At 42.2% G+C, this 13,126-nt stretch overlaps 1 protein-coding gene across 1 annotated transcript in view; it reads right to left on the bottom strand.

Annotated features, from left to right (window-relative positions):
- The window catches only part of Washc3 (WASH complex subunit 3), a 40,869-nt gene extending 38,141 nt beyond the window's left edge, over nucleotides 1-2,728 (bottom strand). The window contains exons 1-2 of the mRNA XM_021640080.2: nucleotides 2,531-2,728; nucleotides 1,828-1,926 (exon numbers count right to left, since the gene is read on the bottom strand). Coding sequence (XP_021495755.1) covers nucleotides 1,828-1,926; nucleotides 2,531-2,581 — 150 coding nt within the window. The 5' untranslated portion in view covers nucleotides 2,582-2,728. The remainder of the gene's footprint in view (nucleotides 1-1,827; nucleotides 1,927-2,530) is intronic.
- Between the last annotated feature and the right edge of the window lie 10,398 nt (nucleotides 2,729-13,126).

Raw genomic sequence — 13,126 nt, 5'->3', positions numbered from 1 at the left:
ATCAAAACGGCATGTTTCACACCATCAAGGCATACAATTTTTACTTGTCAGAATAAATGTATAAAAACGGAGAAAAGGGATGTAGACTAACTTTGTAATTATTTGAGCTTTTTGTCCAACAAATTTTTCTCTGGAGTTCAAGGAAACACTAGAGGCTACTGACCAACATGGGGAAAGCTGAAAGTGCAGGAGATGGAGGGTGAGAGTAGAGGTCATAGGTGTCCCTTTAATCATACCCTGTCGGTGAGATGACACTCGCAATCTCTGTTCCTGATTGCCAGTAAGTAGCACCCATTCTCCAGACAGCAAAAACCAGAGAGACTACAAAGACAACGGGTTATCCTAGTCCTACAGCTGCTGCTATCGGATTGCCTTCCTACTTGTGTCTGCTAGTTTTGCTTAAGTCAGTAAGGACAATTGCACAACTGGACAAAGAATATTTACGTCTTTCTGCTAAAAACCCACAGTTTCCATATACTCTAACCTTGGGTAAAAAGGGTGATAGAAAAGTTGAAAGGTGAAAATCTTGAGGTACTGGCTTTCACTCAGTGAGCTTGCCATCCTATTCAGAGAAGTCACAGCATGAGAGAAAACCGGAAGGCTCAAGCAGTAGAGAGCATTTTTATTGGCAAAGGACCTGAGACTGACTGCCAGCACCCACATGGTGGACCAGAACTGTCCATAACTACAGTTCTAGGGAGCCTTCTGCCCTCTTCTAACCTCCATAGGCAGCAAGCATGGACATGTGGACAGACACACGTGTGAGCAAAACACACATAAAAGCAGCAAATAAATCTTATTTTTTTTTTTTAGAAGACCAAAACAAAAAGAGAGAGAGAACTAACTGCAAGCATCAACCTAGTCTCCGGGCTGTTACTATCTAAAATGCACAGAATTGAGCTTCTTACTGTAATTACATTTCGCTTTTCAGTGGAAAAGCTAAGGAAATTTTGATAAAGAAATAAAAAGAGCTGGGGTTAGGGATGTTGATCAGTGGCAGGGTGTACGCCTAGCAAGTTCGACGCCTTCATCCCTCAGATTTTACATCAATGAGAAGCTTCCTGTGTCCAGGCAATTCTGAACAATATCCACATATCTAATATAAACTCTATTTTGCTCAGGATATAGCTTGCATAAGACAATATAAGACAATGGAATATCAAATTAATTCAGCTGTAAATTGTCTAAAGGTCTCTACTTTTTAATTTCATTTCTTAATTTCAGTTTCAACATATATTTCCTATTTTCCTCTTCACCCTTATTTAAAAACAAACAAACAAACAAACAAATACCAATTAAAACTGTTTTCAAAGATCAGGAGATGTTCCTGGATCTGGCACCTAATTCTTAATTATATACTTAATTTTCACTTCACAAGCTACCCAGTCATTTGGAGAGGGTTTTCTGTCTGTTTGTTTGTTTGTTTGAATGTATTTTTAGGCTAACTCCATGAACCTTTTTTGGCTCAAAGAATGCAAAACAATTCAATATAAACTCATATATATTTAAAAAGTAAATCTCTGGGGTAGGAAAATAAAAAGAGAAACTTTAAAAAAAATTCAACTATGAAATTCTTGATTTCCTTTTGTTCTCACAATCACAACAAACTTGACTGGGTTATCTCACAGAATCTTCTAGAATACTAATTCAGTGGAGGCACAGCACAGGGCTGATAGAAGAGAATCAAAGAGGTGCTAAGGTGTTTTAATATGGTTGAAAAAGGTCACAGCAAAGGGAACACTGGAGGGCTCTAATTCTTGTTTCTCTTCATTTGTCGACATAAAAGGCAGAAGGTGACTTCCGGCTACAGTACACTACAGGACCTACCTCCTCACAAACCGTGGAAAACCGGTTGAGAAACTGCACAGTGTGAACCACAAACTGGTTCAGAAACGCCACGGTTCTTTTCTGTTGAATAGCTGGCACCTGTGTTATGTAAAAACAAACACGATTCATACAGGAGAAACACACACCGTGCGATCCCTGGGATACCTGGATTTCATAAAGGGTATTGTTTTGCCCTGTGAGTGACATGAATTTCACCAAGGGCTGAGAACAGTCACTGATTTGTTTTCCTGAATCTTGTGTGAGTCAAAGTGACAGGAGCTGCATAAAGTTTGAGAATGTCACTCACACTCTCTCTCTCTCACTCCACACACACACACACACAGAGCAGCTTGAGGGTAGACTAAGAGAATTATAAAATTTGAGAATGTCTCACACACACAGTCACACAGCAGCCTGAGGGTAGAGGAAGAGATCTGCAGTGTTAGAGTTAGCACTATTTCCAGACTGTCAACCTTGGGCGTAGACATGTGATGTGGGGAGCAGAGGCTGCTAGGCACACCAACTCTTTACTGGGCTCAGGAGGGAACTCTTTCAGAGCAGACTGCGGGGCTCCCTCTTCCCCAAGCTAGCAAAAGCGAGGCTCGGGTTGGGCCTGGAGGGGTGGCGTCTCCCTGGGAACCGGGGGCCTTTGGCCAAGCCTCCTTCCCTGTTCTCCGGAAGCTCAAGTCCATCTTTTACAAACCTTGGTCAGGTCTATGCCTGACCCCATGAGAGGAAGCCCATCCTCATCCATCTCCTCAGCGGATGGGGTCCTCGAGGCTCAGACTCAAGCCCCTCCCAGCCCGGTTGAGAGCCCCGACTTCTTTCCCAAATTCCTGCCTCCGGGGCCTTTCCGGAAGAAAGCGCTTGCGCTCACACCAATCAATCGGTGGCTTCCGAGAGCCCGCCCCGCCCCTTCGCTCTCGCTCAGCATTCTGGGATTGGTAGTTCGTGATACGGAGTGTAAAGTTGGTTCCCGTAGTGTTGTTGATGGGCAGTGTGCACAGTTGCTGTTTAAACTGTAAAATCTGAAAAGTATCTGAAAAGGGGAGAAAGAGGCACATACATAGAGGCAGAAAGAGACAGAGAAGAGAGAGAGAGAGAGAGAGAGAGAGAGAGAGAGAGAGAGAGAGAGAGAGAGAGAGAAAGAACACCGGGCAGGGATTAGTTGATATTGGGAAAATAAGAAGCTGAGCACCATCCATTTGAGATTTTACCTGCTTAGTCATGTCATGTAAACAGATCTGCAATTCACTGAAGAGCAATACTCTCTCTGTGTAAGCCTAAGTGTCAGACCTTGTGAAGAATATAGAAATTGAACAGAATGAGTCTTCAGCTCTGGAGGGCCTCATGCCCTGAAGATCTGTTTCTAAAGGGTTGGGTTTGTTTTGGTTTTGTTTTTTTGACATAACGTAATATCAAGCTCCAGCTGAGACACAAACCTGTGAAAGTGATTGCCACTTGTATCATGTAAAAGATCCCTGCACCTGGTGTTTGAGGACCTTGGGTCAGAGTTTGCCTGCACATCTTACCAGCTATGCATCTTGAGACAAGTTATGTAAAGCAAAAATAAACCTCATACCAAACACGAACTGAAGAGGTGAAGCGGATAGCCTCTGCCTTCAAAGCATGGTATGGGGAATATGGGGAAGACATGCAGAATTTTGATGTGTAAAATTTAGTTGGATGTGCAAACAAAACCTTGTGAAAGGATGGCATTGCAAAGAAGCACAGACACTTGTGTACCCATGAGTGCATGCACCCGTATGCACGCAAAGTGCTGTGATACTGTAGGTAAAAGGAGTTTCTAAGTTGCCCAAGAAAAGAGGAATAAGCCGACTTTAGTAGCCACTTAACACGAAGAGGTGGTAAGATGACAGTCTGGAAAGAACCTTGGTACAGACAAAGCTACGGAGGCGTGAGGGCATATAGTATTTAGGGCAAAGGGAAAGCCGTTTGCTGGTGTAAGCAGAAATGCCCAGAAGTGGAGAATAATGAGAAATAAGGCAGAAGTAGACACAAAAAGCTGACGAAGGACCTTTTATAAAAGATGAAAAGTCAGGATTTTCTAAATGTGATTCATGAGCCACTCACTAGTTGGGAGTGCTCCTTAAAATGCCCATTCTGTCACCTGGGAAACACAATCCCTGGTGTTTTAGGGCCCACAGTTTGGTCTGTTGGTCGCTGCACAGTCACTGTTGTCCTACTCGTCCAACACAGTGTCTTCTCACACACACACCCCCTTCTTGGATCATCTACAACAAGGACATTTGCTCAACCATGTTCGTAGCACTTTATTCGTAATAGCCAGAGTCTGGAAACAACCCAGATGTCCCTCAGTTGAGGAATGGATACAGAAATTGTGGTACATTTACATAATGGAATACTACTCAGCAACTAAAAACAAGGAAATCATAAAAATTTCAGGCAATTGGTGGGAACTAGAAAAGATCATCCTGGCTGGAGAGATGGCTCAGTGGTTACAAGCACTGTCTGCCTTTCCAAAGGACCTGGGTTCAATTCTCAGCACCCACATGGCAGCTCATAACTGTCTGTAACTCCAGTCCCAAGGGATCTGACACCTTCACACTGATGCACATAAAATAAAATTAAATAAATTATTTAAAAAAGTAAAGATCATCCTGAGTGATATCCCAGAAACAGAAAGACACATATGGTATATGCTCACTTAAAGCGGATATTAGACATAAAATATAGGATACTCATACTAAAATCTGTACACCTAAAGAAGCTAAGCAAGAAGGAGGACCCTGGGTAGAATGCTCAATTCTCGTTCAGAGAGGCAAACAGGATAGACATTGGAAGAGGAAGAAAACATGGAACAGGACATGAGCCTACCACAGAGGGCCTCTGAAAGACTCTACTGATTGAGTTATCAAAGCAGATGCTGAGACTCATAGCCAAACTTTGGGCAGAGTGCAGGGAATCTTATGAAAGAAGAGGGAGATAGAAAGCCCTGGAGGGGACAGGAGCTCCACAAGAAGAGCAACAGAACCAAAAAATCTGGCCACATGGGGTCTTTTCTGAGACTGATACTCCAACCAGGGGCCATGCATAGAGATAACCTAGAACCCCTGCACAGATGTATCCCATGGCAGCTCAGTGTCCAAGTGGGTACCCTAGTAAAGGGAAGATGGGCTGTCTCTGACATGAACTCAGTGGCTGGCTCTTTGACCACCCCCCTTGAGGGAGGAGCAGTCTTGCCAGGCCATAGAGGAAGACAATGCAGCCAGTCCTGTTGAGGCCTGATAGGCTAGGGTCAGAAGGAAGGGGAGGAGGACCTCCTCTATGAGTGGACCTGGGGAGAAGCATGGGAGGAGAAAAGGGAGGGAGGGCAGGATTGGGAGGGGATGAGAAAGGGGGCTACAGCTGGAATACAAAGTGAATAAATTGTAGTAAATAAAAAATAAATTAAAAATGAAAAAGTTAAAGCAACACCAAAGTTATGAATAATAAATAAATTTTCCCACATTATTTTTTTTCCAAAAAATTGTAGAATTTCAAAAAATGCCCATTTTGGAGATTAGCCTTAGACAAACCAGGATCTCTGTTGGATGAGCTTTGATACCTGCATTTCAAATACCACAACCTGAAATTATTCTGAATTGTGTTGTCTTCAGCAGGAGGGTCTTACTAAGTCAAGGTTCATGGGACCTCACTGGCCAGTAGCTCTAGGAGAGGTAATTTATTCCTAGTCCTAGGCTTTTTGTTATCTTGCAGTATCTGGTAGAGGAATTGTTGCTTTGTAATAGGTTAGCTCCATTAAAATTATATGTGCACATGTATACAGTTTATGAAGCTTTTACTCTGTAGGTTTCCATATGCCTTTTTCAAAAGTTTTGTGTGTGTGTGTGTTTCTTTAGTGTTAGTGATTCCTCCTTAGATTCCCTCCTCTAGACTACCTTTCTATGTTTTCATTACCCATTCATTAGTTGATGGACATCTAGATGGTTTTGAATTCCTGGCTGTGGTGAATATAGTAGCAACGACCATGGATGAGCCGTTATCTCTAGAACAGGCTGTAGAGACCTCGGGGATATTCTCAAAGGTGGTATAGCCAAGTCACGTGATGGATAGATCTCTGGCTTTTTGGGGAAACATCAAATGGATTTCCAAAGTGGCTGCAACAGTTTGCATTCCCACTGTCAGTTCCTCTTTTCCTGCAAATGACATTTGTTGGCATTTTATTTTTTTTTCATCTTAGCCATTTTGACTGGAGTAAGACAAAAACTTCAAAGCAGTTTTAACTTGTATTTCTCTAGTGGCCAAGGATAGACATTAAAAAAATGTTTCTCTGCTGTCGTATTTCATCATCTGTGAACTTTATTATCTATCTATCTATCTATCTATCTATCTATCTATCTATCTATCTATCTTCTATCTGTCTATCTTCTATCTGTCTATCTTCTATCTACTTTTGGTTTTTCAAGTCAGGGTTTGTCTGTGCAGTCCTGGCTATCCTGGAATTAGTCCTGTAGACCAGGCTGGCCTGGAGTTCACAGAGATACACCTGCCTCCGAGTGCTGGGCTTAAAGGTATGAGCTACCACTGCCCAGCATTTTGTGGACTCTTTATTTAGTTCCATGCCCCATTTATTAAATTTCTTAAAGTAAACCAACAGTTAAGTTTGATGCTTTGACTAATTGCTGTTCCCAGGGAAGATTAATGTGTGTGTGATGCTGTCTGACAGCATTTTATTCGTATTGGTGACATGTCCCAACTTTGGGGGCAGTTCCCTCCAGCCCTGTTGCTGCTCTAGCAATGAAGTGTGTGTAATACTCAATGCTTTCATCTTTCAATGCTGTTCGCTGCAGCCTTTCCTGGAGTGGATTTCATCCTGAGAAGTGACTTCCTTTGTTCACCAATAAAAAGCACGCCCCAGTTTATGTGTTTATCGTGAGATTAAAGCAATTCAGTTCCATCATCAGGCTCCAATTCTAATTGCAGTCCTCTTGCTCTTTGTAGCATATCTACAATTACTTCCTTCACTGAATCTTGAATCGCCTCAAGCCATCCATGCTTTGGAATCCACTTCCTGAAAATTACTCTCTTTTCCCCTCTTGAGCCTGGCTGTCATGTAGCCCAGGTTAACCTCAATCTAATGTGAAGATGACTTTGAACTCTTGATCTCCTGCCTCCACCTCCTGAGGACTGGGATTACAAGTATGTGCTACCACAACCAGCTCAAGTTTTCTTGACACTGACATTTTGGTCTCTGCCTGCCAATCACAGATGTTCTTAGTGGCATTTAGAAGGCTGAAATTCTTTTGTGGTGTTTAAGATGTTGTAGTCTTATGAATTTGGTTTACTTTCCCCGCTTTCTTTATTCCTTCCCCAGGTCCCTCATTCCCTCTCTTCTCTCTTCCTTTCTCTCTTTCTCCATTCTCTCATTTCTTCACTTCATTTTCTGAGACAGGGCTTTGTATATTCCACCATGACCTCAAACCCACCAAATAGCCCAGAAAGGCCTTGGATTTGTGATCTTCCTGGTTCTGTCTCTTGAGTTCTGCGATTACAGGTGTGTGCCACTATACATAGTGACATGTTAGAACTGCTGCAGAGTTAAAAACTGGAATGCAGGATGGATTGTGTATCGATAGAACAAAAATATTAAGCTCACTGTCCATCTCCATTGTAGCTCTTATGTGACATGTGGTCATGTCAACTAGCAATGATTCTTTGAATCTTTTTTTTTTTTTAAATCCTGGTTAGTATGTCTCAATAATGGTCTTAAGATTGTCTGAAAACCATGCTGTAAACAGGTATGATGTCATCTAGGTATTGTTCTATGTACAGAGCACAGGCAGACTAGACTTAGTATAAGTCTCAAGGGCCCTAGGGTTTTCCAAATGGTAAATTAGCATTGGCTTCAATGTAAAACCCCAGCTTCAATAAGCCCTAACCGCCCCCAGAGAATCAGTTTGGCCTTCGAGGCTTTGACAATGGCATTGACATCCCTTTGGCTATAAAAGTCTGACATGGCCTCCTCCAGTAGAAGGCTTCTAGCACCATCTGTGTTGAAGGCCTGGTGGCTTGCATAGCCACCATCAGCATTTATGTTTTCTAGACCTTAGGGATAACTTGCTGCAACTTCTGCGTCAGGGAGCGCGAGTCTCTGTGTATTTTATGAAGATAACTTTGCTCTTCAAGCCGAGTGGAGCAACCTCTGCTGGCATCAAATCTGCCTTCTGTGGGGCCTTCACCTTTTTCAGTTGTCATTTATCTGAAGATACTTAATACCTTGTTCTGGATTAGGCTTTGGCTAAGGGAAATGTTGTGGCTGGTTTGACTTTTTATGCAGACCAATAACTTTCTCCATATTTATAATAAGGCTATTCTAGGTTGTTTTTATTATCATTCCTATTAATTCCCTTCAAAAAGTTCTTTTCCAGTGCTTTTTTATTTACAAGTTTTAAAAATAAAATTTATAAAAATCGATATATTTTTCAAAAGTCTTTACAACTCGACTGTTTGGTAGAATGGGCTCAGCTGTTGGCTTGCCCATGCACCCTGCACGCCTCCCTCACCGACCTCAACCTTCCCAGCATTTGGTCTGAAGTGAGATAGAGGAGATTCTTGTTTCCTGTGGGAACTTAAGAGGTCACCGTTTGTGAATTTATTGGTTTACTTTCATCAGTGTGCTTCAGGGGCTAGAGGGAGACACAGATAGAAGGACTAGTCGGGTCATAGGCGATGCTTATGACTTAAGTCTGCCATCCTGTACGGGCATGCTTTGTGGCACTCAGGGACAATTACAGTAGTGACATCAATGGCTACAGATCCCAACTTTCTGTAACAGACACAATGAGAAAGTTGGAAATGCTATGGGAATTATGAAGATATGGCATAGATGCCTGAAGTGATCACACACTGTTGGAAAAGGGACCAATAAAAAGACTCTCTTCATGCAGTTGCCACAGAGCTTCGGTTTGCAGAGAGGGAGGGGGAAAGCAATTATCTGGAAAGCCTAGTAAAACCAACCACAATAAAATGAGGTATGCCTAAACTGTACTTGTGCCATGAGTATAAATAACATAAACACTGTGACAGTTCTAGGCAACTGTACTTATGTTTTGTTTTCTCCCTTTGATAAAGTCCATACGACCTGGAATTCTTCCATTAGGCAGTAAATTCCTTGGAGCAAAAACTATTCTTTTCTTATGAGTCCTCAATTAGTACCAGTCATGCTGCTCTTGAGTGAAAACTCATTAATAAATTAAATATGCCATTTTAAGGGCTTATTATGATGCAGACATGGTCTTTGGCATTCAACAGTGATCTTTCTATCCATCCCTTTAGCACTATGTACTCAACATATTATAAACAGGCAAACAGAAGTGAACAAAAGAAAGATAAAGCTTAGGTTCTCATGACTATAAACATATAACAGAGACGTCTAGACTGGGAGACAAATAAATGAGAGGTTAATAGCTTCCTAAGAGCTAGGCTATCGTGCGCCTTGAAGAACAGCACCTAACGGAGTGATGAAAATAGTTGTCTTTTTCGAGAGGACCTACTGCTTAGTATTGAAGATATACTAGCTAGATGGAGTAAAATCGAGACATGAGCTCTAGAGCCTACACAGAAAATGGCATTCTACACGGATGGTCTTACCTTCTCAATCCCCAACCCTTTGCTCTGACACACAGAAATCAGTTATGGGCAAAATTCTCATGAGCCTCTCCTGGAGCTACTGCTAGCTTGTGTAACCCGTGGTTCATTCCTCATCTTCATCCAGCTTCCTGTATCATCAGGAGAGGAGACAACCCTTCCCCTTGCTCTCATTGCTTCTAGGGCCTTGTCTCTCCTGTCTCTGTAAACATGGCTCTGTGCTTCTGAGTTCTGCTTTTTAAGAGACAGGGTATTCTTGTAGCAGATTTCTCTCATTCCATACTCTTTTGAAAGTTTAGAGATAATGTTGATACTCTGTTTTCTCAGTTCCTCCAATTGATCTCCCAAAATCTTCATCTTTACTTTTTAGGCACAGAACTTTCTGATGTTTAATCTTCATTTCCTGTAGCTTGTTACTGTTATTATCTTCTCTCCATATTTTTATTGAAACATTTTTATCCATCCACACAATCAATTTTTCCATCTTACTTTTTTGTTACTCCAACCTCGATAGTTATTTGAAATACAAGAAGCCTACTTTTTGTTGTTCTTGTTTTGGTCCTTTTCTTTTTGCATTTTTGAAATTAAAAAATAATTACATTGTTTCTCTCCTTCTTTTACCTCCCTCCAACCTCTCCCATTCTACCTCTCAAATTCATGAACTCTTATTCATATATGTATATATACATAAATATGTACAAATGCATGTTCATATATGTATATACACATATATGTATATATTTATATATATGGCACAAATATATAGATACAATTTGGTCAGCCCATGTAGTGTTACTTGGATGTGTATGATTTCAGGGCCGGCCAGTTGGTACTGGAAAATCAAGTAAGGGCTCATCCTTAGAGAAGAGTTTCTCCCACTCTCAGCCCGCCTTAGCTGCCTCTTGTTCTCTGTTTAGGGCTGGGGTCCTGCGAGGCGCCCTCTTCGATGTTAACATGCTTGTTGGTGTTGTGCTTGTTTGGGCAGCATATTGCTGAGGTGTCATGAGTCAGGCTTTCCTGTCATTTCTAGGAGACAGAGGATTACAGATTTCCTAGATGTCTACATTTTCATCAGCCCTCCGTTCCCTCATGTCCTTCCTTCGGTACCCTGTGCTTTATTATAACCACTTTGTAAGTCTGCTTGTCCCCTTTATTCATACTTGTCTGGCAACATTTTAGTGCTTTTTTTCTGTGACTGTTGTCTGTGGTGCATAACCGTTGTTGGCTAGCCACCACCAGAACCTCTTAATGTGTCCTGAGTTAGACTTGCAGTGGTCCCCCGCTACCTCCGTTCCGATATCTACCGCAGTCTTTGACCCTTGCTTTCCCTTCCTTTACTTTGAATACACTGTTCTTATTCCTAGAAAAAGACCCTTCCCCTTCCCGCGCCCTAGACACTCTCCTCAGTCTACCGCCTCAATGGTTGTCTAGACACTCACCTCAGTCTACCACCCCAATGGTTGCTCCCTTCTCTCCTGTGCCATTGACATGGTTCTTTCACTGGCTCATTTCCAGTAAAATACAAATGGACTATGATTTCACCTTTTTCTAAAACAACCTCTTTCCTCCCTGTCAGGAAAGTTCTTCAAAAGACTACCTGGCCTCTCTTTCCTAAATTTTTCTTCTCTTGTTCATTGCTGAACATTTTTTTTTTTTAATAAGCTTCAGTATGGCTCTCAAGGCCACCTGTGACTTTCATGATCTCACCCAAAGATTCTTTTTACCCAACTTGACCTGAAAATAACGTCTGACAAAGTTGATCACCTTTTCCTGTTAACTTCAGATTTTTTCATGAAAGCAGATTCCCTTTCCTCCTCTTCCTCTGCCCCCTCCGTATCCTTCTCCAAAATTCTGGCTCCTGAGTTTCACTTGATGGCTTATCCTTTCCACATTTATAGAGCTACTATAGGTATCACAATGGAAGCCAGTGAGGCTGAAGCAGAGTGAAAACGGGGAAACTTAAACGAGTGTGTTTAAAAATATAAGGTGCTTTGAGGGGTACAGTGTGGCAAGGACTTTAGGTTTTTTCCCTGAGTGAGATGAGAAACCATGGAAGGATATGGAGAAAGAACATTATTGGAGCCACTGGGGAGCTTTAAGTAGGGGAGTCATGTGGAGGAAATCTCATTATAGGTCAAACATTCTACTTGGCACATGTGAAGAGTATGTGTTGGGCCAGAGATGGCTCAGTGGTTAAGAGCACTGAGTCTGCTCTTCCGAGATGTCCTGAGTTCAATTGTGGCAACCACATGGTGGCTCACAACCATCTATAGTGTGATCTGGTGCCCTCTTCTGGCATGCAGGTGTACATGCAGATAGAGCACTCATACACATAAAACAAATAATTTTTTATTTTAATTTTTATTAATTACACTTTATTTACTTTGTATCTCCCATAAACCCCTCCCTTTTCCCCTCCCCATCCCACCTTCACTCCCCCTTCTCCACGCATGCCCCTCCCCAAGTCCACTGATAGGGGAGGACTTCCTCTCCTTGCTTCTGATCCTAGTCTATCAGATCTCATCAGGAGTGGCTGCATTGTCTTCCTCTGTGGTCTGGTAAGGCTGCTCCCCTCTCAGGGTGAGGTGATTAACGAGCAGGCCAATCAGTTCATGTCAGAGGCAGTCCCTGTTCCCATTATTGTGGAACCCACTTGGACACTGAACTGCCATAGGCTACATCTGTGCAGGGATTCTAGGTTATCTTCATGCATGGTCCTTGGTTGGAGTATGAGTCTCAGGAAGGACCCCTGTGCTCAGATTTTTTTGTTCTGTTGCTCTCCTTGTGGAGTTCCTGTCCTCTCCAGATCTTACTATTTCCCACTTCTTTCCTAAGATTCCATGCACTCTGCTCAACAGTTGGCCCTAAGTCTCAGCATCTGCATTGATAGTCTGCAGGGCAGAGCCTTTCAGAGGCCCTCTGTGACAGGCTCCTATTTTGTTTCCTGTTTTCTTCTTCTTCTGATGTCCATCCTCTTTGCCTTTTGGGATGGGGATTAGCATTTTAGCCAGAGTCCTTCCTCTTGATTAGTTTCTTTAGGTGTACAGATTTTAGTAGGTTTATCCTATATTATGTGTCTATATGAGTGAGTATATACCATGTGTGTCTTTCTGCTTCTGGGACACCTCACTCAGGATGATCTTTTCCAGATCCCACCATTTACCTGCAAATGGTCAAAATGATTTCCTTTTTTTTTTCATTGCTGAGTAATATTCCATTGTGTAGAAGTACCATAATTTCTGTATCCATTCTTCAGTTGAGGGGCATCTGGGTTGTTTCCAGCTTCTGGCTATTACAAATAAAGCTTCTACAAACAGGGTTGAGCAAATGTCCTTACTGTGTACTTGAGCCTCTTTTGGATATGTGCCTAGGAGTGGTATAGCTGAATCTTGAGGAAGCACTATTCCTACTTGTCTGAGAAAGTGCCAGATTGATTTCCAGAGTGGTTGTACAAGTTTACATTCCCACCAACAGTGGAGGAGGGTTCCCCTTTCTCCACAACCTCTCCAGCATGTGTTGTCACTTGAGTTTTTGATCTTGGCCATTCTTATGGGTGTAAGGTGAAATCTCAGCGTTGTTTTGATTTGCATTTCCCTGATGGCTAATGACGTTGAGCATTTCTTTAAGTGTTTCTCTGCCATCAAGTAATCTGATTAAAAAATGGGGA

Source organism: Meriones unguiculatus, chromosome 2, assembly GCF_030254825.1.
Source record: "Meriones unguiculatus strain TT.TT164.6M chromosome 2, Bangor_MerUng_6.1, whole genome shotgun sequence".
NCBI lineage: Eukaryota > Metazoa > Chordata > Mammalia > Rodentia > Muridae > Meriones > Meriones unguiculatus.
Note: the sequence above shows the minus strand (reverse complement) of the source record. Positions and strands in the feature narration are given on the sequence as shown.